The sequence below is a fragment of the Ostrinia furnacalis genome, unplaced genomic scaffold (assembly GCF_004193835.3).
Source record: "Ostrinia furnacalis isolate ACB-3 unplaced genomic scaffold, ASM419383v2 OfSCF2341, whole genome shotgun sequence".
NCBI classification, from domain to species: Eukaryota; Metazoa; Arthropoda; class Insecta; order Lepidoptera; family Crambidae; genus Ostrinia; species Ostrinia furnacalis.
In genome coordinates, this window is record NW_021132580.1 from 723,016 (window position 1) to 745,510 (window position 22,495).

General features: G+C 42.6%; 1 protein-coding gene across 3 annotated transcripts; it reads left to right on the forward strand.

Annotated features, from left to right (window-relative positions):
• Positions 1–333: 333 nt before the first annotated feature.
• LOC114355116 (rac GTPase-activating protein 1) lies at positions 334–21,912 on the forward strand. Of its 3 annotated transcripts, none has more exons than XM_028307795.1 (13): positions 334–623; positions 1,626–1,828; positions 2,036–2,189; positions 3,007–3,185; positions 4,651–4,752; positions 5,737–5,857; positions 9,822–9,981; positions 11,254–11,383; positions 15,789–15,938; positions 16,547–16,797; positions 19,381–19,510; positions 20,929–21,053; positions 21,528–21,912. In XM_028307795.1, exons 1-13 carry the CDS (start codon positions 512–514, stop codon positions 21,559–21,561), a joined length of 1,851 nt encoding a protein of 616 aa, XP_028163596.1. In that variant the 5' UTR covers positions 334–511; the 3' UTR covers positions 21,562–21,912. The 3 variants fall into 3 exon arrangements, with proteins under 3 accessions (XP_028163596.1, XP_028163598.1, XP_028163597.1); XM_028307797.1 differs by having other exon boundaries at positions 3,007–3,167; XM_028307796.1 differs by lacking the exons at positions 4,651–4,752; positions 5,737–5,857 and adding exons at positions 7,546–7,647; positions 8,567–8,687 and having other exon boundaries at positions 3,007–3,167; positions 21,528–21,911.
• The last annotated feature ends 583 nt before the right edge of the window (positions 21,913–22,495 follow it).

Here is a 22,495-nt window from a genome sequence, read left to right on the forward strand (position 1 = left end):
CCTCTATTTTCAATACTCAATTCTTTATAAACTGTTTACTAGGCCATAAGTTAGCGTAGCGGCTATGTCGCAACGAAAAATTCGAGATACTTTTGGACAGTAAATAAAAGAGGTACAATTCATTAATTTAATAAAAACTTGATTAACTTCTATTTTCAATTACTCATTTTCTATTTATTATAAAACTTATTGAAACAAAAAGATAACGATTGCTAACGATTACCGAAAATAACGTCGTTATTATACACTCTTTGGCGAAATGGATCGCTCGCTCATTCATTCTCTGTGGGGTGGTTGGATCTGTGGTCGTTCATTCTGATTCTGTCGTAGTGTCGTTCATTCATTTGTGACAGCTGAGTGCCGACTGACGGTGGCCGTTAAAAATTTAATTCAAGTTTTTGTACAGTTGTAATTATTTGTTTACTCGAATTATTGAGTTGAAATGTGAAAACTTGTTGAATCTCTATACAAAATAGTGTGTTTCTTTATTACTTTACGTATCAAAGTGAAAATGAGTTCGGAAAATTCAGATTCGGGATCGGGGCTAACGCTTTCGTTGGTGGCGCAGTTTGATGATATAAACCGTTTGAACGGTGTTCTCAACGACGGAGCCGCTGAAGAATGTAAGTTTTTATCTATTTTAGCGTAACTTTATACATAACTTTATGTTACAATGCTTGTGAGCCCCATGTAAAAGATATTTGCCATTATTGCCATGACGCCGAATGTGTTGCATCTACCCCCCTGATAGCAATGATATAATATAATTATGAAATTATGATTATACGAACCATGATGTCCCATGAGTTCCCTGATTGTATACTTCTATTTCTTTTCTACTTCTTTCTGAACCTTTCATAAAGAAAGTATAGTTTAATTTTAAAAGTTCTTGTCTTTATATTAGCCTCAATTCAGTGTGATGTCATCTTGGATGTCATTAAAATGCTAATGAATGAATATTGTAATTTTTTATTATAATCTTTATGAATGTACAAAAGTATCATGGTATTTTCAAAATGCACAAATCTGTAAAAGTTTTGGATAATTTTGGTCATTTTGACCCAGGCGCGGATCCACCGTTGTGGGCACTGTGGGCATGCCCACAACCCTAATTTGCTTGTTTTAATTATGATCTATTGATAAGATCGATAGGCATGCATGTATGTCCAGGCATGTAGTGATCCAACTCTCATTTGCTCAAAAATGAGCTGTGGCTGTGCCCACAACCTTTTTTGACGGCTGGATCCGCGCCTGTTTTGACCAGTCATAAGAGTAACAAAATATAATAAAATAAAATAAAATAAAATATGTATGTAACATCAGCACATCAGACTCCATTTTTGTTGCAAAATGGCCCTGTAACAAATTCATAAGATGGCTCAGACAGACTAGCTTCATTTGTTTTCTCTCTGACCGTCATTCATACTAATTCTTGTTCTGGCTGACAATAGTGACCGAGTTACTTGTGCTGCAGCACTGGCCCATTTGTTGTCCTGAAACAGTTTTTTAAAAGCCTATTTGCAAAAATAAATAAGTTTATGACTTTCGTCACAACACTTGCCAGAGTGGTCATGGTTGTACTAATACCACAACCTTTAACTTACGCATCAAACACTTCCTTCCAGGTTTCCTAGCGTTTGTAAAGCAGATGGAATGGGTGCGGTCCCAGTGGGCATCCGCTGAGGCTGAGGCGGCCCGACTTCAAACGGAGTTGGACGAAGCCCACAAGACCCTCTCTAAGTGGGAGGCGAAGTTTGCTCACGTGAGGAAACTGCTGGACGGAGAAAAGAGGGAGAGGAATATTGTCCTGAAGAAGTATAGTGAATTGGTAATGCCCTTTTCAATAAAATAAACTTATGTATTGGGAAAAAAATAGTTAACCCTTACCCATTTATACAAATTTTATTTAGTATGAATTATCTGTTTTACATCAATTAACTGTAATATGTTTTCTCTAAGAAAAATTCAAAACATGTTAATAAATGTAACTGTAATTTGTCAAAAATGTCTTATGTAGATTAACATTTAATTACAGAGCAAACTTCTGGAAATGGCACGTGATTTGCTGTTCAACGACAACAGAAACAAGCTGAACGATGAGACACTGCAGAAGCTTGCATTCCTCAACGGCACTGCTCAGCAAGACCATAACGCCAAGCTCAGTGGAGTGCCTGAGCTCAATTCCACTGGTAAACATCATTCATAGCAGATTTGATAATTTAAAACATGGTCAGATTAGGTAAATAAATAAAATTTTAATTACACACACACTTATCAAGTAGGTACATATAAAATTTTAATGACACACACACTTATCATATAAGTACATACAACACATTAAGCTAAAAACTGAATAGAAATGTGTGTCAGAAGGGCGCAAAACAATTTCCTGACACTGATTTTTTTAACAACAATTTCTTTTTTATTCTTAATGCTGAGGTGAAAATACTAAGTTAAATTAATTGATATTCAAGACAACTTACAAGAAGATGTAAAATACGATAATATAATATAATAATATAAGCCTTTATTACTGAATTACAAGGTATTTTTTAACATTAACATTTCATTTTACAATTTAGTTGCACTCATCTCCAGTTTGTCCTTGGACATAGGCCTCCTCCAATGATCTCCATGCTTCTCTGTTTCTAGCCATTTGTGGCCATAATGGCCCTGCTAATTCGCGGATATCGTCATGCCATCTTTTTGCTTGTCTGCCTCTGCTTCTTATACTTTGTTTTGAAGATCATAAAAAGCAAATTACCCAGGCAGTATTATAAATTACTAGCAGCCCGTCCGCGACATCGTACGCGTGGACTTCGTTTATGGGAAAAAGAAAAGGGTTTTCCCGGAATTTATTCGAATTTTTCTCGCCCTAAAACCATCCTTGGACTTCAACGAACATAATAAAAAGAATTAGGAAAATTGGTCCAGGCATTGTTGAGTTAGATTACAAACCAGTGTACATAAAATTCAACCCTACATCAAGTGGTCTCTTTTCCACAGGCACTCTCCTATCCGAGATGTCATACTCCCGTTCCGAGGATGATCTCGACATATCCTTGGCCTCGACTCGCCGTTCGTGGGTGCAACGAGGCGGGTGGACTGCGAGGGACAACCCGCCTGCGACCAAGAAACGAAGGTCGTCTACCTCATCCGCTACCAAGGTCGGTCGGCATGATAAGGTACTGTGTGTGAAAGTTTTACGTAGAGTATTAGAAGATCTAAGGTGTGTAAAAGTTTAAATGGGAACCAAGGGCGGAACGGCCCGTCTGCTACTAAGAAACGAAGGTCGTCTACCTCATCCGCTACCAAGGTCGGTCGGCATGATAAGGTACTGTGTGTGAAGGTTTTACGTAGAGGTTTAGAAGTCCCAAAGGTGGTGTATAGATGTTTAGTAGAAACTTACATTGTGTTGGGTGTGGAACAGCCCGTCTGCTACTAAGAAACAAAGGTCGTCTACCTCATCCGCTACCAAGGTCGGTCAGCATGATAAGGTACTGTGTGTGAAAGTTTTACGTAGAGTATTAGAAGATCTAAGGTGTGTAAAAGTTTAAATGGGAACCAAGGGCGGAACGGCCCGTCTGCTACCAAGAAACGAAGGTCGTCTACCTCATCCGCTACCAAGGTCGCTCGGCATGATAAGGTACTGTGCGTGAAAGTTTTACGTAGAGTATTAGAAGTTCTAAGGAGGTGTGCCACGTTGTGTATTGGGCGGGACAACCCGCCTGCGACCAAGAAACGAAGGTCGTCCACGTCATCCGCTACCAAGGTCGGTCGGCATGATAAGGTACTGTGTGTGAAAGTTTTACGTAGAGTATTAGAAATTCTAAGGAGGTGTATAGATGTTTAAGTAGAAACCTACATTGTGTTGGGTGTGGAATGGCCCGTCTGCTACTAAGAAACGAAGGTCGTTCACGTNTTCCACCTCATCCGCTACCAAGGTCGGTCGGCATGATAAGGTACTGTGTGTGAAGGTTTTACGTAGAGTATTAGAAATTCTAAGGTGTGTAGATGTTTAAATGGAAAGCAACACTATGTATTGGGGGTTGAAAGGCCCGTTTGCTACTAAGAAACGAAGGTCGTCTACCTCATCCGCTACCAAGGTCGGTCGGCATGATAAGGTACTGTGTGTGAAAGTTTTACGTAGAGTATTAGAAATTAGAAGGTCAAGCACAGGTGATCTCAACCAGTGTTGTCCAGGACCGGCCTCTGCTGGCTGCATCCAGGTACATTCTGGTAGTATGTAGGTAGACTGTAGATATTTCAATGGAAATTATCACAATGACATCATCATCATCATGAGATAATTTGGGCCCCATTGCAGGATTGCATCCTCTTATTTTATTTACCAGAAGCAAGGCACACTCATGTAAAAGTCAACTTATATTAAGCAAACTTACTAAACTACCATCCATTGAATTTTCCAATTTAAAGACCAAGATGCCATGCTGGGTTTCTTTTCTTATACACGTACAAGTAAAAAAAAAAAATCTTTATATTTCCCTATTTCTCGTTGCCCAGACTTTAGTCTTATTTCACATGTTTATAGTTAAAAATAAAGCTGCAACTATTCAATTACCTCGAACAGTATAACCAGCCATACTTTCCCATGAATATTGTTTGTCTGAACTTGGTATTTCCCCACAGACGGTTGAACTGCAAGGTGGTAAAGTGCTGGCCACTGCCACCACCACGCTGACTTTAGAGCGAGCACCCACCAACCACGACTTGAAACCGCCGACCAATTTCGTAAGTGTAACTTAGGGTAAAATCTGATATCTTCTCTGTAAAGTAACTTCTCAAAATAGACAGCAAATTAATGAGTGACAGTAAAAAAGAAACTTGTACCATTTTTAAACTAGCCTCTGCCACGGCTTTGCCTTTTGAATTCGCGAAAATTTTACAAATTTTCCACGAATATATGAAAAAACAAGTTGCCGAATCGGTTCACCAGTTATACTCAAGTTTTTTTTTTTATAGACAACTAGCGGCCGCTCGCGACTTCATTGCTGATGCCATTTTACCCCCTTAGGGATTGAATTTTGCAAAATCCCGTCTTAGTCAGCACCTATGTTTTAAAAGGCAAAATAAAATGCAAAATTTTAAACTTCTAGCACTTGTAGTTTCTGAGATTTCGTGATGAGTGACTCAGTCAATCAGTGACCTCTCGCTTTTATATAAAGCCCGGTCTGCGAGCACGTAGAATTTTGTCCAATGACCCCAAGCTAATTATATTGCTGTCGCGACTGAGCGACGGGCGCCCGCAGTGAGTGTGCGAGCGCAAAAGCAACATAATTACGCGCGAGCGAATAGGATGGGTAGCTTGGGGTCATTGGTAGGGTTGCCAACTATACTGTTTTGAACAGTATTATACTGTTTTTCACTAAATTATACTTTTTACTGTTGAACAAAAATAAAGTATACAAAATACTGTTTTCAGCTAGCATCACTAGTATCCATAGATATTTTTAAAAGTAAATGCCCAACACCACATTTAAGTACGCGTTGTAGAGCTATACTGTTTGTTTTTTTTTATACTGTCTGTTTTCCTTCTCCGACCTCTGATATACTTTATATTTTGAAAGAAAAGTCGGCAACCCTAGTCATTGGACAAAAATCTACGTTCTCGCAGACCAGACTATAGATAGATTTCTTGTATTGCTAAGCGCAAATCTTGAGGACAACAGGACCATTATCATTTTTTAAAATGATTAACAATCGTTTGTTTTACAGCAACCTATATCGGAGAGTAGCGACGAGGCGCCGGCGCCGACGCCGACGCGCAAATCCTCGGGCCGCGTGTCCGGGATTCACATCCCGCAATTGCATACGCCGTCAGCGCCGCCGCGCACTGGTAAGTCTTACGCTTATGTAACTATAATATACGTAAATAGGTGTATGCTATTCTGCCAAATGAAGTTTTTTGTTTCCTACCATAAAATCTAGCAAAACTGACAGTTGCTGTTTTTCAAATAACCCTTCAATTTTTAAGGAATTCATTTTAGATACATTGAAGTTTGAAGTGATTTTTAAGCTTCTCGTTTTGGCCGTGTTGGACAGAATGAAACAAATATTAGAGGTCTTTGAGACAACGCAAAAAGATTATTTTCAGTTACATTTTTATAATTTACCTAATAACCTCTTAATTTAAACACCCTCTTGATAGCAAAGTAGACCGTAAGGCGAATATCACACTGCACCGCGCTCCACCGCGGTCCGCGTGGCGACATATAAAAAATCCCGCGCGCAAACGCGTTGTTAGTGTGTTATGCCGCGCGTGTTTTCTATACAAACTGAGGTACTTGCATACAATGATTAAATCTGTCGTCCCGCGGTGCAGTGTGATAATCGTCTAAAGGCTTTANTTAACATTGGAAAAGCACAAATATAAGCTGATGGACCATAGAAAGGCACAAATATAAGCTACTTATTGAAAAAAAATAATCTGGCTAAGGCTAATGGGTAAAAATCATGTGGCTGCAGTAACGTTTCCAAGCATTACTGCAACGGAATCTTATTTTCTTCAATTACTCCGAAATCTTATTGGGCAAAAATGCTAGATTCTCGGCATATTTACAGGATTTAAGGCTCTACCTTTTCCATGACATAAGCACATCTTGATCAGCGTCACCATATCGTCGCTTGCCTCTCTAACTGACGTAACTGACATTTTGCAAAATTTTCAGGCGATTAGATAGATCGATTCGTCTTGCGAAATTAATTAAGATGGTGTAGATAACTCAGTTTAGAAAAAAATGTCAGATACGTCACTTAGAGAGGCAAGCGACGATATCTCTGAGGTAACGCACACGAATGAATCTGCATTTTGATTTTAAATAAGTGAAATACAACTTGATGCAGACTGACATGTATTTGGGAGAGAACTTGCTTAATGATAATTACCTACTGTCTACCGTAACATTCGCTGCCTGCCGCTCGCGCACCCTGCTTCTACTTTCAATAACGCAGGCCTGTTCATCTCCGCGAGTTTACATTGAAAACAAAACACGCACGATGGCCCACCTACAGGACACTATTCGACAAGGCCTCACATACGAGCGAACATTGACTGACGCACGCGTATTCTTGTGTATGATGGAAGAAAATAAAGAAAATCGTGTACTAAATACTGTGCAGTATGTAACTGCCTAAATAATAATAAAAACACGGAATTTACTTTTTTAAGTTGCCTCAAGACACTGGGAGGTAAATAAGTAGTTAATATTATTCATGATAATTCATGCTAAATCATGTATTTCCTCCGCCATTTTCCGCAGTTTGGCACCTCACGTCACATCATTTTACCGAAGTCAGCCCTATAGCTTCGGCGCAGTGCCGATCACTGACGTTTGTCAACAAAATGGTGCTTGACTCTTGAGACAGGCTAAATTACACCATATTGTTAATGACATTGAGCATACATTTGTTTAAATACCTTCGCGAAGTAAAACTTCTGTACGTAGTACTTATTATTATTCTGTGGTATAACCAGCCATACTTTCCCATCAATATTGTTTGTCTGAACTTGGTATTTCCCCACAGACGGTAGAGCTGCAAGGTGGCAAAGTGCTGGCCACTGCTACCACCACGCTGACTTTAGAGCGAGCACCCACCAACCACGACTTGAAACCGCCGACCAATTTCGTAAGTTGCTTTTAAAACTATCGCTTGACCTCTTGACCAATATTCTTTAAAAACGGTGATGGAGACATTGTAAAAAAATTGGTAGTTTAAAAAAAATCTGAAATAAAACTCATAAAGCATTTCTATGGACATGTAAAGCTTGTTCGAAGCATCTGATGCTACCCCCCATGTCAGTGTGAACTGTGACGTGCTAATTTTGAGACATCTGTATGTAATATTTAGTTATACCTATATTATAGTGCGGAAATAACTTGCCAGTGGACGTTTTCCACAAGTCCGCAGTAAATGAATTTCGCTGATGGAAGATTTGGATCCCAATGTATATCCTAAGGGCCACAGCAGATCTTTCAGAATCGGAGATCCATGATTTTGCGACTGTATCGATGCAGCATCACGATTCCGCGAGGCGCGACTTGTAATGCGTTCGGACGCGGTATCAGAATCGCTGCGACGCGCTAAAAGCGAGTAATCGTCGTGTTTGGCGTTTTTAAATGTGATATGTCGTCGCTGCATTCAGCTTCAACTATGTATAGAGACTGCACTGCAATAAGAATATAAAGAAATTACCAATAGTATTAAGAAAAGAAACAAATAAAAAAAATATTCCTCAGAAATCTAAAGGACTTACTAATAAAAAAATGCTACTACATCCTAAATGAGTACTTCAGTGACTTAAACTTAAATTAAAAATACTATCTTATTAAGTATGTATTCGTTACACGTTGATTACTAAATCAGTCATTAAATTGCTAAGCCTAAAGGGTAATATGATGTACTGGATAATATGATAATCACATCTTGTAAACATTCATGAAATGCAATAAATACATTTTGACTTTGACTTCTAAAAAGCCGTTAAATCGCCGTTGCTAAAAGTAGCATGTGTGCTGTTGCTTTATGTAAATTAACTATTTTGCAGCAACCTATATCGGAGAGTAGCGACGAGGCGCCGGCGCCGACGCCGACGCGCAAATCCTCGGGCCGCGTGTCCGGGATTCACATCCCGCAATTGCACACGCCTTCAGCGCCGCCGCGCACTGGTAAGTCTTACGCTTATGTAACTATAATATACGTAAATAGGTGTATGCTATTCTGCCAAAGGAAGTTTTTTGTTTCCTACCATAAAATCTAGCAAAACTGACAGTTGCTGTTTTTCCAAATAACCCTTCAATTTTAAAGGATTTCATTTTAGATACATTGAAGTTTGAATTGATTTTTAAGCTTCTCGTTTTGGCCGTGTTGGACAGAATGAAACAAATGTTAGAGGTCTTTGAGACAATGCAAAAAGATTATTTTCAGTTACATTTTTATAATTTACCTAATCACCTCTTAATTTAAAAACCCTCTTGATAGCGAAGTAGACCGTAAGGCGATTATCACACTGCTCGGCGTTCCACCGAGGTCCGTGTGGCGACATATAAAAAATCCCGCGCGCAAACGCGTTGTTAGTGTGTTGTGCCGCGCGTGTTTTCTATACAAACTCGAGATACTTGCATACAATGATTAAATCTGTCGTCCCGCGTACCGCGGCTTAGCGCGGTGCAGTGTGATAATCGCCTAATACCAAAAATATCGTAGTACCGCGAAGTAAAAATACACTCAACATCAAATAAACCGCACCTTCCGCGACGCGAACTTTAAAGATTTTCTTCTGACACAATTATGGTACCCCAACAATATTGGTGTTATTTGAAAGCCCAATAAATATCCTTAAAGAAAAATACATTTCATTTCTAAATAAATGATTAACATATACCATAAATGTGGCTTGAAAATAGACCTCACTTTGGGCTCACCTCTGGGATCAATTAGAGCAATTTTTATGGTTATAAAACCAAATAAAGATCTCACGTGTCCTCTTTAACAGATGGATAGCGATTAATCCCAACTTAACAGATTTATAGTCATAAAAAATGGCTATAGGGTAACTACCTATTTTTTGAAGAAGTGACTCTGGATCCTTGTAAAGACACATTTTTGGGGTGAAAACCTTTCCTCTAATGAAATGAAGTTTAGAACTAGGCTTTCAAATGGTACCAATGTTGGTGGGAAGTGGGGATGCATACGTTTGATTAGTGCTTGTCGCGGGAGGTGCGATTTATTTGAAGCCGAGTGTATGTGACAGCGCCATCTCTTGGTCAAATCCAGAACTAAGTTTTATACTATCACTATAGATTCGGACAGCGTGTCGGACACGCCTCGCGCGCCGCCGCAACGCACGCCGTCAGTCGTATCGGCGGCGTACGGCGGCTCGCCGCGCGCGCGCCCGCGGCAACACAACTTCGTCGCCAAGAACTTCTACAAGCGGGAGACCTGCGGCCCTTGCGGGAAGACGTGAGTGCTCGCAGCTTTTTAGGTCTTGGTTGTGTTATTTGGAGGAGAATAGTGATCAGACGGCGGACGCAATACATAAATCTATACAGTACTCAAACTTCATACTAGCGCCTGAATTCGCACGCGCACATAGACACGTAATGAGGGTTTTCGCGTATAAAAGATCCGCTAGATGGCGGGACGTGGATGTGGGGTCTGACTGCTGCGTGATTGGTGGATTTTGAAATATCTGTCAATGTCATGTCAAAAATAACCAATCACGAGGCATTTGGACCTTGCGTCTACGTATTGCCATCCGGCGGATATTTCATACGCGAAAACCCTCATTTATATGGCTTCCAATGTAACTGTTTAAAGATTTTGAAACGTCAAGTGACAAAAATCAAAAACTAACAACCTAGCATTGATAGTAGCGCCTTCCCGCTAATGTCACAATAATAATTATGATTGTCCAACGTGGCAATAATCGGAACTAATAATCCAGCATTGATAGTAGCGCCCTCTTGACAATGTCATAGCTGAGACGGTTTAATATAGGTCATCTATATTTTCAGTAAACAAAACAAAGTGTCATGCTGCAGAATTTTTCTTTGATTCTATCCTTTTGTAGAAAAAGGCAAAGGCATACGATATACAGCCAAGTCTTCAGTTGAATGTCATTTTGTCGATGAATTTTGACAGCAATCAACCCTAAAGCACACCCAGCCTAGCCCATCAATCCCTAATTTTTATGTGACCCCTATGAAAACAAAATTCCTAATAAGTGTCACTTAAAAATTAAGGGTTGATGGTGAAAACTGAGATTAAGCTCTTGGTTGTGTTAACTGGTGGAGACTGGTGATTAGAAAGAAGGTGGAAACGAGCTTCATCCGGAATTCTCAAATATGTCAACACATCGATTGAAACACTTTCTTCATTTTCGAAAGAGTCTTGTACACTTTATGGAGCAGCTATGGACTTTAACTGCTTATATCTATAAAAATACTGTTCTGTAGTCAACGAACTCCAGTTTGTTTCTCGAATTTTTTAACAGTCCTAGTTAGGATATTATTTTTAGAAATCACAGATTGTTAGATGATTCGTACGCAGGATTTGGATACAAAATTATAAGTGGAACTAATACTGCTTACCGCCTCTGCTAAAGTCCAAGGCTAAAGTGGTTGTGACTTGACAATGTTCGAAAAGGTGTATCTGCTAATCTCGTCCAATACTCCTTAATTGATTGTAAACCTTAAACAAAGATAATAAAGTTCAAATTCCATTATCCCACAGCATAAAGTTCGCCAAAGTGGGCGTGAAGTGCGAATCGTGTCGCGCTCAAGCTCATCCCGAATGTCGCGCGCTGCTACCGCTGCCCTGCGTGCCGCCCGGCCCGCACGCGCGCCGCGCCAACGGACACCAGGTATAATAATAATGGCCTTTATGGCGTCGGCATAAGGTTCAAGGTGGAGCGCAGTGGCTACTAGGTACTCACGCGAGCCGCGCAAATGACACTAGCCCTTGCGGCTTCGGCATAAGGTCCACAGTAGCGTGCTGCCGCAGGCGCACCCTTGGTGCTGATCCAACGAACACCAGTTACTACTGGCTCTTATGGCGTAGGCATAAGGTCCACAGTGGCGCACAGCTCACCTCGAGTGCCGCGTCAACGTCATCATATACGCATGATTGACCCTTGCGGCCCCGGCATAAGGTCCATAGTGGCGTGTCGGAGCAGGCGCACTCCTAATGCCGCGGCGACTGACACCAGGTACTTGCCTTTGTGTTTTCGGCATAAGGTCCTGAGACTAGCTGCCTGATGAGACCCAGCGTCACCATATACGCATGATTGACCCTTGCGGCTTCGGCATAAGGCTCATAGTGTCGCGCGCTGCTGCCGCTGCCCTGCGTGCCGCCCGGCCCGCACGCGCGCCGCGCCAACGGACACCAGGTATAATGGCTCTTGGGGCCTTGGCATAAGGTTCAAGGTGGAGTGCAGTCAGAGTAAATACAAATGAGTAGGTCAACTTCATAGAAACGCCCGAGCGCGGTTTGTATGTGAGCGCGCCAATACGTATGCGGCGCGCACGCACACACTGACAAAAATTAGCGTTGATTAGCGGTGAGTTGCCCCGAATTTACTCTGGTGCAGCGCTTGCTAGGTATTCACGCGAGTCGGGCAAATGGTCTTGGTCACCAGGTCGGCCCTAGCGGCCCCGGCATAAGGTCCAGAATAGTGCGCAGTACGAGACTAGCTGCCTGATGAGACCTAACGTCACCATATACGCATGATTGACCCTTGCGGCCCCGGCATAAGGTCCACAATAGCGCGCAGTACGAGACTAGCTGCCTGATGTCTGGTTCTTATGGCTTCGGTATAAGGTCCACAGTGGCGCTCAAGCTCACCCCGAGTGTTGCACGCTTCTGCCGCTGCCCTGCGTGCCGCCCGGCCCGCACGCGCGCCCCGCCAACGGACACCAGGTATAATGGCTCTTATGGCATTCGGCATAAGGTTTCATAGTCTAGTGTCGTGCCGACGCAGGCGCTTCCCGAGTGCCGCGCCAAATGACACCAGGTACTGGCCTTTGTGGCTTCGGCATAAGGTTCACAATAGCGCGCAGTACGAGACTAGCTGCCTGATGAGACCTAACGTCACCATATACGCATGATTGACCCTTGTGTCTTCGGCATAAGGCTCATAGTGGCGTGCTGCCGCAGGCGCACCCTTGGTGCTGCTCCAACGGACACCAGGTACAATGGCCCTTGCGGCATTGGCATAAGGCTCATAGTGTCGCGCGCTGCTGCTGCTGCCCTGCGTGCCGCCCGGCCCGCACGCGCGCCGCGCCAACGGACACCAGGTATAATGACTCTTATGGCATTGGCATAAGGCTCAAAGTGGCACGCAAGTCAGTGCCCGTCTGGACTCACGCGTTTCGCGTCACCGGGCACCAGGTACGCACAACTGGCCCTTGTAGTCTCGGCATAAGGTTCAAGGTGGAGCGCAGTGGCTACTAGGTACTCACGCGAGCCCCGCAAATGACACTAGCCCTTGCGGCTTCGGCATAAGGTCCACAGTAGCGTGCTGCCGCAGGCGCACCCTTGGTGCTGATCCAACGAACACCAGTTACTACTGGCTCTTATGGCGTAGGCATAAGGTCCACAGTGGCGCACAGCTCACCTCGAGTGCCGCGTCAACGTCATCATATACGCATGATTGACCCTTGCGGCCCCGGCATAAGGTCCATAGTGGCGTGTCGGCGCAGGCGCACCTCTAATGCCGTGGCGACTGACACCAGGTACTGGCCTTTGTGTTTTCGGCATAAGGTCCTGAGACTAGCTGCCTGATGAGAGCTAACGTCACCATATACGCATGACTGGTTCTTGTGGCTTCGGCATAAGGTCCACAGTGCCGCGCGCTTCTGCCGCTGCCCTGCGTGCCGTCCGGCCCGCACGCGCGCCGCGCCAATGAAGACCAGGTATAATGACCTTTATGGCGTCGGCTTAAGGTTGAAGGTGGCGTGCAGTACCCGTCCGGCACCCACAAGCGCCATGTTCAAAAAAATTGACTCTTATGGCTCGGGCATAAAGCTCAAGGTGACGTGCAGTGATGGTTCAACAACCACGCGCGTCGCGTCAATGGACACCAGAATGGACGACTGACCCTTGCGACCCCGGTATAAGGCTCATAGTGGCTTGCCGTGCGCAGGCGCACCCTTAATGCTGCTCCAACTGACACATACCAGGTACACACGACTGGCTCTTATGGCATCGACATAAGGCTCAAAGTGGAGTGCAGTACCCGCCCGGAATCAACACGCGCCGCGCCAACGGACACCAGGTATACTGGCCCTTGTGGCAACGGCATAAGGTTCAAAGTGAAGTGCAGTGCTTGTTAGGTACTCACGCGAGCGCCATATTCGCAAAACTGACTCTTATGGCTCCGGCATAAAGCTCAAGGTGGCGCGCAGTGATAGATCAACAACCACGCGCTTCGCGTCAAGGAACACCAGTACAGATGACTGGCCTTTGTAACTTCAGCATAAGGCTCATAGTGGCGTGCCGTGCGCTGGCGCATCTTTAGTGCCGCATTAACAGACAGGCTTGGGACCCAATGTTACCAGGACTGGCCTTTTTGGTCTTGGCAAGATCCAAGGTGGCTCGAAGATTGACTTGAAACCTTCAAATAAGTTATGTTACTGCCATAGAAACAACAGCAGTTTACGACGCGACGTTATGTGTTACTACCATGGCAAGTATCGAAATCATACTCATCATTTTCACTCATTATTCATAATAAAAAAAGGAAAACATAAGTTATACACAACCTTTTCTGCCCCAAATACCAAGTCCAATACCAATTCAACACTTTTCACCATTGAATCCTTATCACACGCGCGTAATTATACAGGGTGTTTCTTGTAAGGTGTCAAGCCGAAGGCAGGTGATAGGTGAGGACTAGACCTATCGATTTCACCCCCATGTATGTTCTACGATTTTTCGTAGTTTAGATGTTATCGTTAATTTTGTGATTTTTTCAAATTTCATGACCTAGTGGCTTAATTTCTTTTTTATCTTTTTTTTGGGTTGACTTTTCTCAGATTTCTTTTTTTTGACAGATTGCCTATTAGTTGCAGATATTTGAAAAAAATAATCACCTTCCTATCTTTGATGCAAGATACAAAATTTTTGCTAGAAACATAAAAAATATGCTTTTAGCAGAACATTCTAAAATTTTCAACTGAAATGTATGAGAAAAAAAAAGAATTTCCATAGGTCCAAAATAATTTTAAAAACTGCGCAGTTTAAGCCACTAGGTCATGAAATTTGAAAAAATCACAAAATTAACGATAACTTCTAAACTACGAAAAATCGTAGAACATACATGGGGGTGAAATCGATAGGTCTAGTCCTCACCTATCACCTGCCTTCGGCTTGACACCTTACAAGAAACACCCTGTATTGCTGTCGCGCTCGCACACTCACTGCGGCCGCCCGTCGCACAGTCGCGACAGCAATATCGAGCGATAAGGATGGGCAGCTTGGGGTCATTGGACGAAATTGTATCTGCTCGGCGACTGGACTTTAAACAATATACTCGTACTTATTGCGTGTCATTTGTAAGCTATAAATTGCTGTATTTATTGAAAAATAGGCTGCCAAAGGTGACTGAGTTTCTTCCGCCACTTCTTCTTAGCACCAGCCCATATGTTGTCCCGAAGTGGTGTGTATAAGCGCTCTAGAACAGGGCCTATGTACTGAATTATCATCATCATCATCATCATGTCAGCCATAGGACGTCCACTGCTGAACATAGGCCTCCCCTAATGCCTCTGTGGTCTAGTGGTAAGACCACCTGCTTCAGACGCAGAGGTCCCGGGTTCGATTCCCAGTGGGGGCAGATTTTTCTGTTCGGTTTGGTTGGTGGTAGGGCTTGTTCTAAGCCCGCCTGGCTAGCTACCACCATCTTACCTAAGTCTGTCGCCATAACAACAATGTTAACAGCATTGTTGTGTTCCGGCAGTTAGAGATAAGATAGCCAGTTCCTCCGTGGTTGAGGATTCCGGGTGAAGCTCGCTTCCACCTTCGGCCTGATCGTCACTTACCATCAGGTGAGATACAGGCCAAGAGCTTCCTCGTTGTGGATAAAAAAAAAATGCTTTCCACATTGATCGATTGGTAGCGGCCTGCATCCAGCGCTTCCCTGCTACCTTCACGATGTCGTCGGTCCACCTTGTAGGTGGACGTCCCACGCTGCGCCTTCCGGTACGCGGCCTCCATTCCAGAATGTACCATGTACGGAATATATAATTTGAATAAACTGCCGTTTCCAGGAGGGCAGCATAGCGGACTACGCGCCGAGCGCGCCGCCGATGGTGCCAGCGCTGCTGGTGCACTGCATCAACGAGGTGGAGAAGCGAGGCCTGGGAGAACGAGGCATATACCGCATCAGCGCTGTCGATAAGGACGTTAAACGACTCAAGGTTTGTCGCATTCATTGAAATTAGGCACTGCATTACGCTCTTGTGGAGGTTATAGTCATAAACCTAACAGTACTCAACAATACTGAATTATTTTAATAAAAAGTACCTATGTAATACATATAAAGCAATAAATATCTGACTGATCTGTCAACACTCAAACCACTAAATGTATCTCACTGTGGCACTCCATAATAGTTGATGATTTTCCAAAACTCATAAGGATAAAACGGTTATTTCGAAGTAACAAGAAGTAAGCCAGCAAGAGAAACTCTTGCGGGCTTACTGGTTTATAAAATTCTTTCATTTAGTGGCCGTTTGCTATTGTCATGAAATTCAAGTAGCGATTGGTTTAGAACATACCTAGCCCTTACTAAAGGGTGCTAGGCTCACACTATTGGATTTTATCATATCACGTTTAACTTTACGTAGGTAAAAGTGTTTTTTAAAGCCTACTTGCAAAAAATAAATAAGTTTTTTTTAACTATATGGCATCTTGTGTAGTTGTAAATATCTGTCGAATAAATCTACAGTCTTGGAAATTCTGTAAAACAAAACTACACAATCATCGTCCTTCAACAATCACTTAACAATTCACCTATGCCTTCTAGGAACGTTTTCTCCGCGGCTGCGGTTCCCCCCAACTGGCCAACGAAGACATCCACGTACTTTGCGGCTGCATCAAAGACTTCCTACGATCCCTACGCGAACCGCTCGTATCTAATGCATTGTGGAGCGACTTTATGGACGCAGCCAAACTAAGCGAGCCCAGTGACGCCACCGCTGCAGTTGTCCAAGCAGTCAGCCAGCTGCCTCAGCCTAACAGAGATACCCTGGCTTTCCTGGCGCTGCATTTGCAGAAGTAAGTCTCTTACCAACACATAGGATCATACATCTTTACAGGAACACCTTCACTGAAACTCTTTAAACCATCTTCGTTTGTCGCAGCCTTATAGGACCTCCTTGGTCCGGTACATCCAGAATTAGGTACACTCAACCTTTCTTTAGAATAGCCTCAGGAAACTCGGTACTAGTTCCCTACGCGAGCCACTCGTTTTATGGACGCACCCAAACTAAGCGAGCCTAGCGACGCTACCGCCGCCGTGGTGCAAGCGGTCAGCCAGCTGCCTCAGCCCAACAGAGATACACTGGCTTTCCTGGCGCTGCATTTGCAGAAGTAAGTGCCTTAAAACTCTAGGATGCACTGCCTTATAGGAACAGTCTGGTCTAATTATACGTCGCTTCAAACAAAATACGTTTACAGCTGGACAAAATTTCTGGTGCTGCATCTACAGAAGTAAGTCACTTTAGGATACACATTTTTATAGAGACACCTTGGTCTACAGCTTTACCAGTAGAAGAAAGCATCTAAGATTGACCTGGGAACCTTCCCGTTCATCAAACTCACTAGTCCAACTCATGATAGTTCCCACGTGCTTTGCGGCTGCATCAAAGACTTCCTACAGTCCCTACGCGAGCCACTCGTGTCTAACGCATTGTGGAGCGACTTTATGGACGCGGCCAAACTAAGCGAGCCCAGTGATGCTACCGCCGCCGTTGTCCCAGCGGTCAGCCAGCTGCCTCAGCCCAACAGAGATACCCTGGCTTTCCTGGCGCTCCATTTGCAGAAGTAAGTGCTTTAACTGACTCTAGGTTACATATTATTTCAGAGACACCTTGGTCTTACCAGCAGAAGAAAGTTTTCAGCCTCCAGGATTGGTCTTGCAGATTTCTCATTCGTGCANAACCAGAGTCACTGACATAGCCCGCAGAATCGCTAAAATCAAGTGGCAGTGGGCGGGGCACATAGCTCGGAGAGCTGATGGCCGCTGGGGCAGGAAAGCTCTTGAGTGGCGACCACGAGCTGGAAGACGTAGCGTGGGCAGGCCTCTCACTAGGTGGACCGACGATCTGGTGAAGGTCGCGGGAGGTGCCTGGATGCGAGCGGCGCAGGACCGGTCTTTGTGGAAATCCTTGGGGGAGGCCTTTGTCCAGCAGTGGACGTCTTTCGGCTGAAACGAACGAACACGATTAGATTGAAACATAATAAAGCAGGGTACTCACCTGCCTTGTAGCACGTAACTTAGCATGTAACGAATCCAACCTTCAAGTTCACTTGACACATTACATGCTACACGGCTGAGTACATGCATGAGTACCCAGCTTAATATAAGNTGCAGATTTCTCATTCGTGCAACTTTCTGGACAAGCTTATGCTTATTGGCCTTAAAGATTCACTTTAACTTGCGAAGTCTTGCGTCTTGATTTTTCGCAGTCTTTATAGTCTTAATAATCTTCCTAACGAACTGATATATGTGTCGCAGGCAAATTGTATGATTCCGCATTTTACAAACGGCGTCGTCAGTTCACAAACGCTCGCTGCTCTATGAAATGCCGAAGGCAAAATGTAAATTGCGCGGGCACTTTATAATATGCCAAAACATTTGATAGCCAATTCAATTGCTGTTTATAAAATTTATAAAATGCCACGGCAAATTGAAGTATTTAGTTCTTTTTCTTACCACGCGAGGCGCTGCTAATCAAAACAAGAAAAATGGCGTCGAGTCTTGGTGTTGTGATACAGAAAACAGTGCAAATTCTACGTATTCAAAGGACTTTTCACAAAAAAAGACATTTATTATACTTAGTGAATGAAAAATATTTTACGATTCACAAATAGGAGCAGTGAAAAAGCTATGGAAAAATGAAATAGTTTTTGAGGTTATCCGGCACGTAAAAAACGCTAAGGTGACAATGGAATCAGGTGCTCGGACTGGTGGAGGACTGCTGCGGAATATTATTGGTTTAAAAAAATATTGTGTTGTCTTCTAGACTTCTTCTAGGTATAATTAAAATGTAAGACTTAAAGGACTGACTATCGAAACTTATTTTATGTCGTAGTTTTATGTACCTACATATAGGTACGTCAATAATAGTTTAAATTAGTTTAGTGTTGTTTTTATTACGAAAATATTTTAATTGCTTTAGGAGCAGCTAGTATTTTAGGTTTGTCTTACCTGACTAGATACCTACCTGATTTCTGAAATTAAGTCTGATTTGTCCAACATGTTTTATGATGGTCACCCTATTGCAACAATCATAGTCGAAATTTTATCAATTGAACGAGTCGCCAATTTGCCTTCGGCATTTCATAGAACAGCGAGCGTTTGTAAGCTGACGACGCCGTTTGTAAAATGCGGAATCATACAATTTGCCTGCGACATATGCACTGTGAACTGGTTCATCGTGATGGTTTATTCCACTTTGTTCTAAAAACCTAGGTGATATCAACTGGGTGAACAAAGTAGATTTTTAGTGTCCTCATTTCACCTTGGAACCATTTCACCCAACTTTATTTTTCAGGTGAATTAAGTCGACTAAAGCTGTTGACTTTGTTCACCTAGAAAGTTATCTCTAAATAAATAAATAAATTCTTTATCCACAGAGTGGCCGAGAGTCCGGAGTGTGAGATGGGCGTGGAGAACTTGGCCAAGATCTTCGGGCCCACCATCGTGGGATACGGGCTCATGACGCAACCAGCTGAGATGTATACCGCTACTGCGCAGATGTTCAATGTAAGACTTTGTTACTCATCATCATCAACAGCCCTTTACAGTCCACTGCTGGACTTTGAGCCTCCTCCACTATAGTGGAGGGGTTTGCCATAATCTCCACGTTTGACAGGCGGGTTGGAGATCGCAGTTTAAAAGATTGATGTTTTTCAGAGAGCGCTGCTGCCCGTTCTCTGTTTGATGTGTAGTCCCTAAGTCGCCTCTTACGACACACCCGTGGGAAGAGTAAGGGTTGGTGACAAATGTATTCTACTCTGCCGTCACCACACGGCTTTGTTACTACCCGAATATTTCTTGTTACTTATACTTTTTGCTACTTGTACTTCCCTGTACTGTTGCGTATACCCCGGGACTATTCAACCTTACCGGATTAGGCCTGGATGAGACACAACGATAATCGCGCGATTGCTGGGTTTTAGTACATTTAAAAACCGTGCTGTTATGGCGCGTGTGCACAGGGACTAATGCCCGTTTTCACCATTAGTCCTTAAATTTAAGGTGACCCCTATGGTAACACATAATAGGAATTTGGTATTCATAGGGGTCACTTAAAAATTAGGGATTGATGATGAAAATGGGCATAAGCTCCGTTATTTTAATTAAAGAATTTACAATGACTCATGGCACCTGTTAAAATCAGTTTCGGGACATTGTGTCTTGATTTATACTGAGTAGGCACTTTTTTGGTACGAAAGCACCTTCATTTCAGCCGAATGACGTCCACCGCTGGCTAAAGATTTTCACAAAGACCGATCCTGCGCCGCCCGCATCCAGCATCTAGGAACCTCCCGCGACCTTCACCAGATCATCGGTCCACCTAGTGGGAGGCCTGCCCACACTACGTCTTACAGCTCGTGGTCGCTACTCGAGAACTTTTCTGCCCCAAAGAAAGCACCTATTCTTGCCTATCTATGTGAATCAGGGATGTTAGGGATATGTAGTTTCGGTTATAGATACGGTTACGGATATAGGAATAATATTATACCGGTTTCGGATATTTTTTTATTTCGTATATCCGAAAATTTCGGTTACCGTTACGGATATCCATAACATCCCTGATGTGAATAAGATTTTGTATTTGATTGTGTCAATAGGGATGATGACTGGGTAATGAAATCGAAATCCTATTTAGTCCGTCAGACAGATAATAAAAAAGTTTGGACACATTTTTTTTTTCATAATCGAATAATTACAGTATTATATTGAGTTGAAATGTCGCGTGACGTCACTTTTGAGTAAAAAATCTACTCAAGCGTGACGTAACGCGCCATTTCAACTCGATGTAGCACTGTTATTATTTAATTATGAAAGAAAATAAAAAATATGAGTCTAATATTTTCTAATTATCTGTCTGACGGACAAAGAATTGAAATTTTTTCATCTAGCCTATTAAAGCCTTCTTATTCTGTCGTGTATACCAGGTGATGCAGCTGCTGCTTCGTCTGCCGGCGGAGTACTGGGCGCAGTGGGCGTGCGCGGAGCCCGCGTCGCCGCCCGCGCCGCTTGCCCGCCCTAAAGGGTTCTTCTTCTCACCTGCCGATACCGGGTCAGTACACGATTATACAGGGTGTTAGGTAAATGAGTATATGAGCCGACACTAGCCCATGTTAACAAATGCATATAATAACAATATACTAAATAAATTACACTTCTAATATTGTGTGGCTGGCATACATTTAGGTATGGAAGCTGGAAACATTGAATTTTCGGATAGTTCCAGTTTATTCTGTAACCTATTATTGGTACCGTTTGAAAGAACTCGTGAAGCACTTTCAGGATCAGCAACTAGTTTTTCGATATCTTGTATAGTTTAGAAATAATCGAGTGAGATCACCTATCGTTTCCACCCGTATTATTTTGGCCACCAGTGGCTGTGGTCGGTGGCCCATTTGCGTCGAGCCTAAGTCGTAATGTTAGTTACTCTTTTAAGAAAAAAATTTAACTGTGACTGACTTATCAATTTTTCATAAACATTCTGTACCTACTCACTTCATATTAATTTTATTTTTTTATTTTACAGTATATCGAGAAAGAAGAGAAACTATTTCCAGTGACATTGAGTAAGTTAACATTAAATAGATATTATAACTAATTTACGTGTTACTAATGTTAGAATTAATTTTCTTTTGGTTCAATCGGAACAGTTAAGTTAACCATTATATTTTTTGTAGGTATATAACTTTGTATATTACATTACAACTTACACTAGAAAAATACATTTGATTTCTACTATACATACAGGATATTGTCCATTTGGCACAAGTTTTGTTTTACAAAAGAAGGAATATCTTGTCCATGGCACATCCTGTTTATTATGTGTGTAAAGTTATTTAATTTATTAGTATATTGGATACAATAGGACATAGTTTATACTCTTTTAATTTTGCACTTTTCATATTTTAAAATCACTGTAAACTTACCCTATAGCAGGGGTGGCCAACCGGTCGATCGCGACTATTAGTCCAGTCGATCGTGGCAAGGCAAAAAATACTACATGATTGTGTACTAAACTATGCCGTTTCATTTAAGATTTCAAGAAGTATCTAAGTGGTAGATCGCCCAGGCTTTCGTTAGTAAACAGTAGATCTTATGTCTAATCAAGTTGGCCACCCCTGCCCTATAGCAATATTGCACAACAGTTATTTAGCTAAATCAGTCAATTAACACATTGTTCAACAATTTTTTTGAACTGTTGTGCATCAATAGCTGCGCGACATTTGTTTAAAGGTGAGTATAGACTAAAGCATTTTTATGTAATGTAACAAATGTAACAATCTTACGAATACAGGTAAAATGTACTATGTTTGGTTCGTGAAATGGTGGGTGACACTGATAATAGAAAATTTCATAGAGCGGCTCGTTGTTCTGTTACAAATACTCTAGCTATAGTCTGGTCCGTGAGCACGTAGAATTTTATCCAATGACCTCTAGCTACCCATCCTTATTGCTCGCGCGTAATTATGTTACTATCGCGCTCGCACATTCACT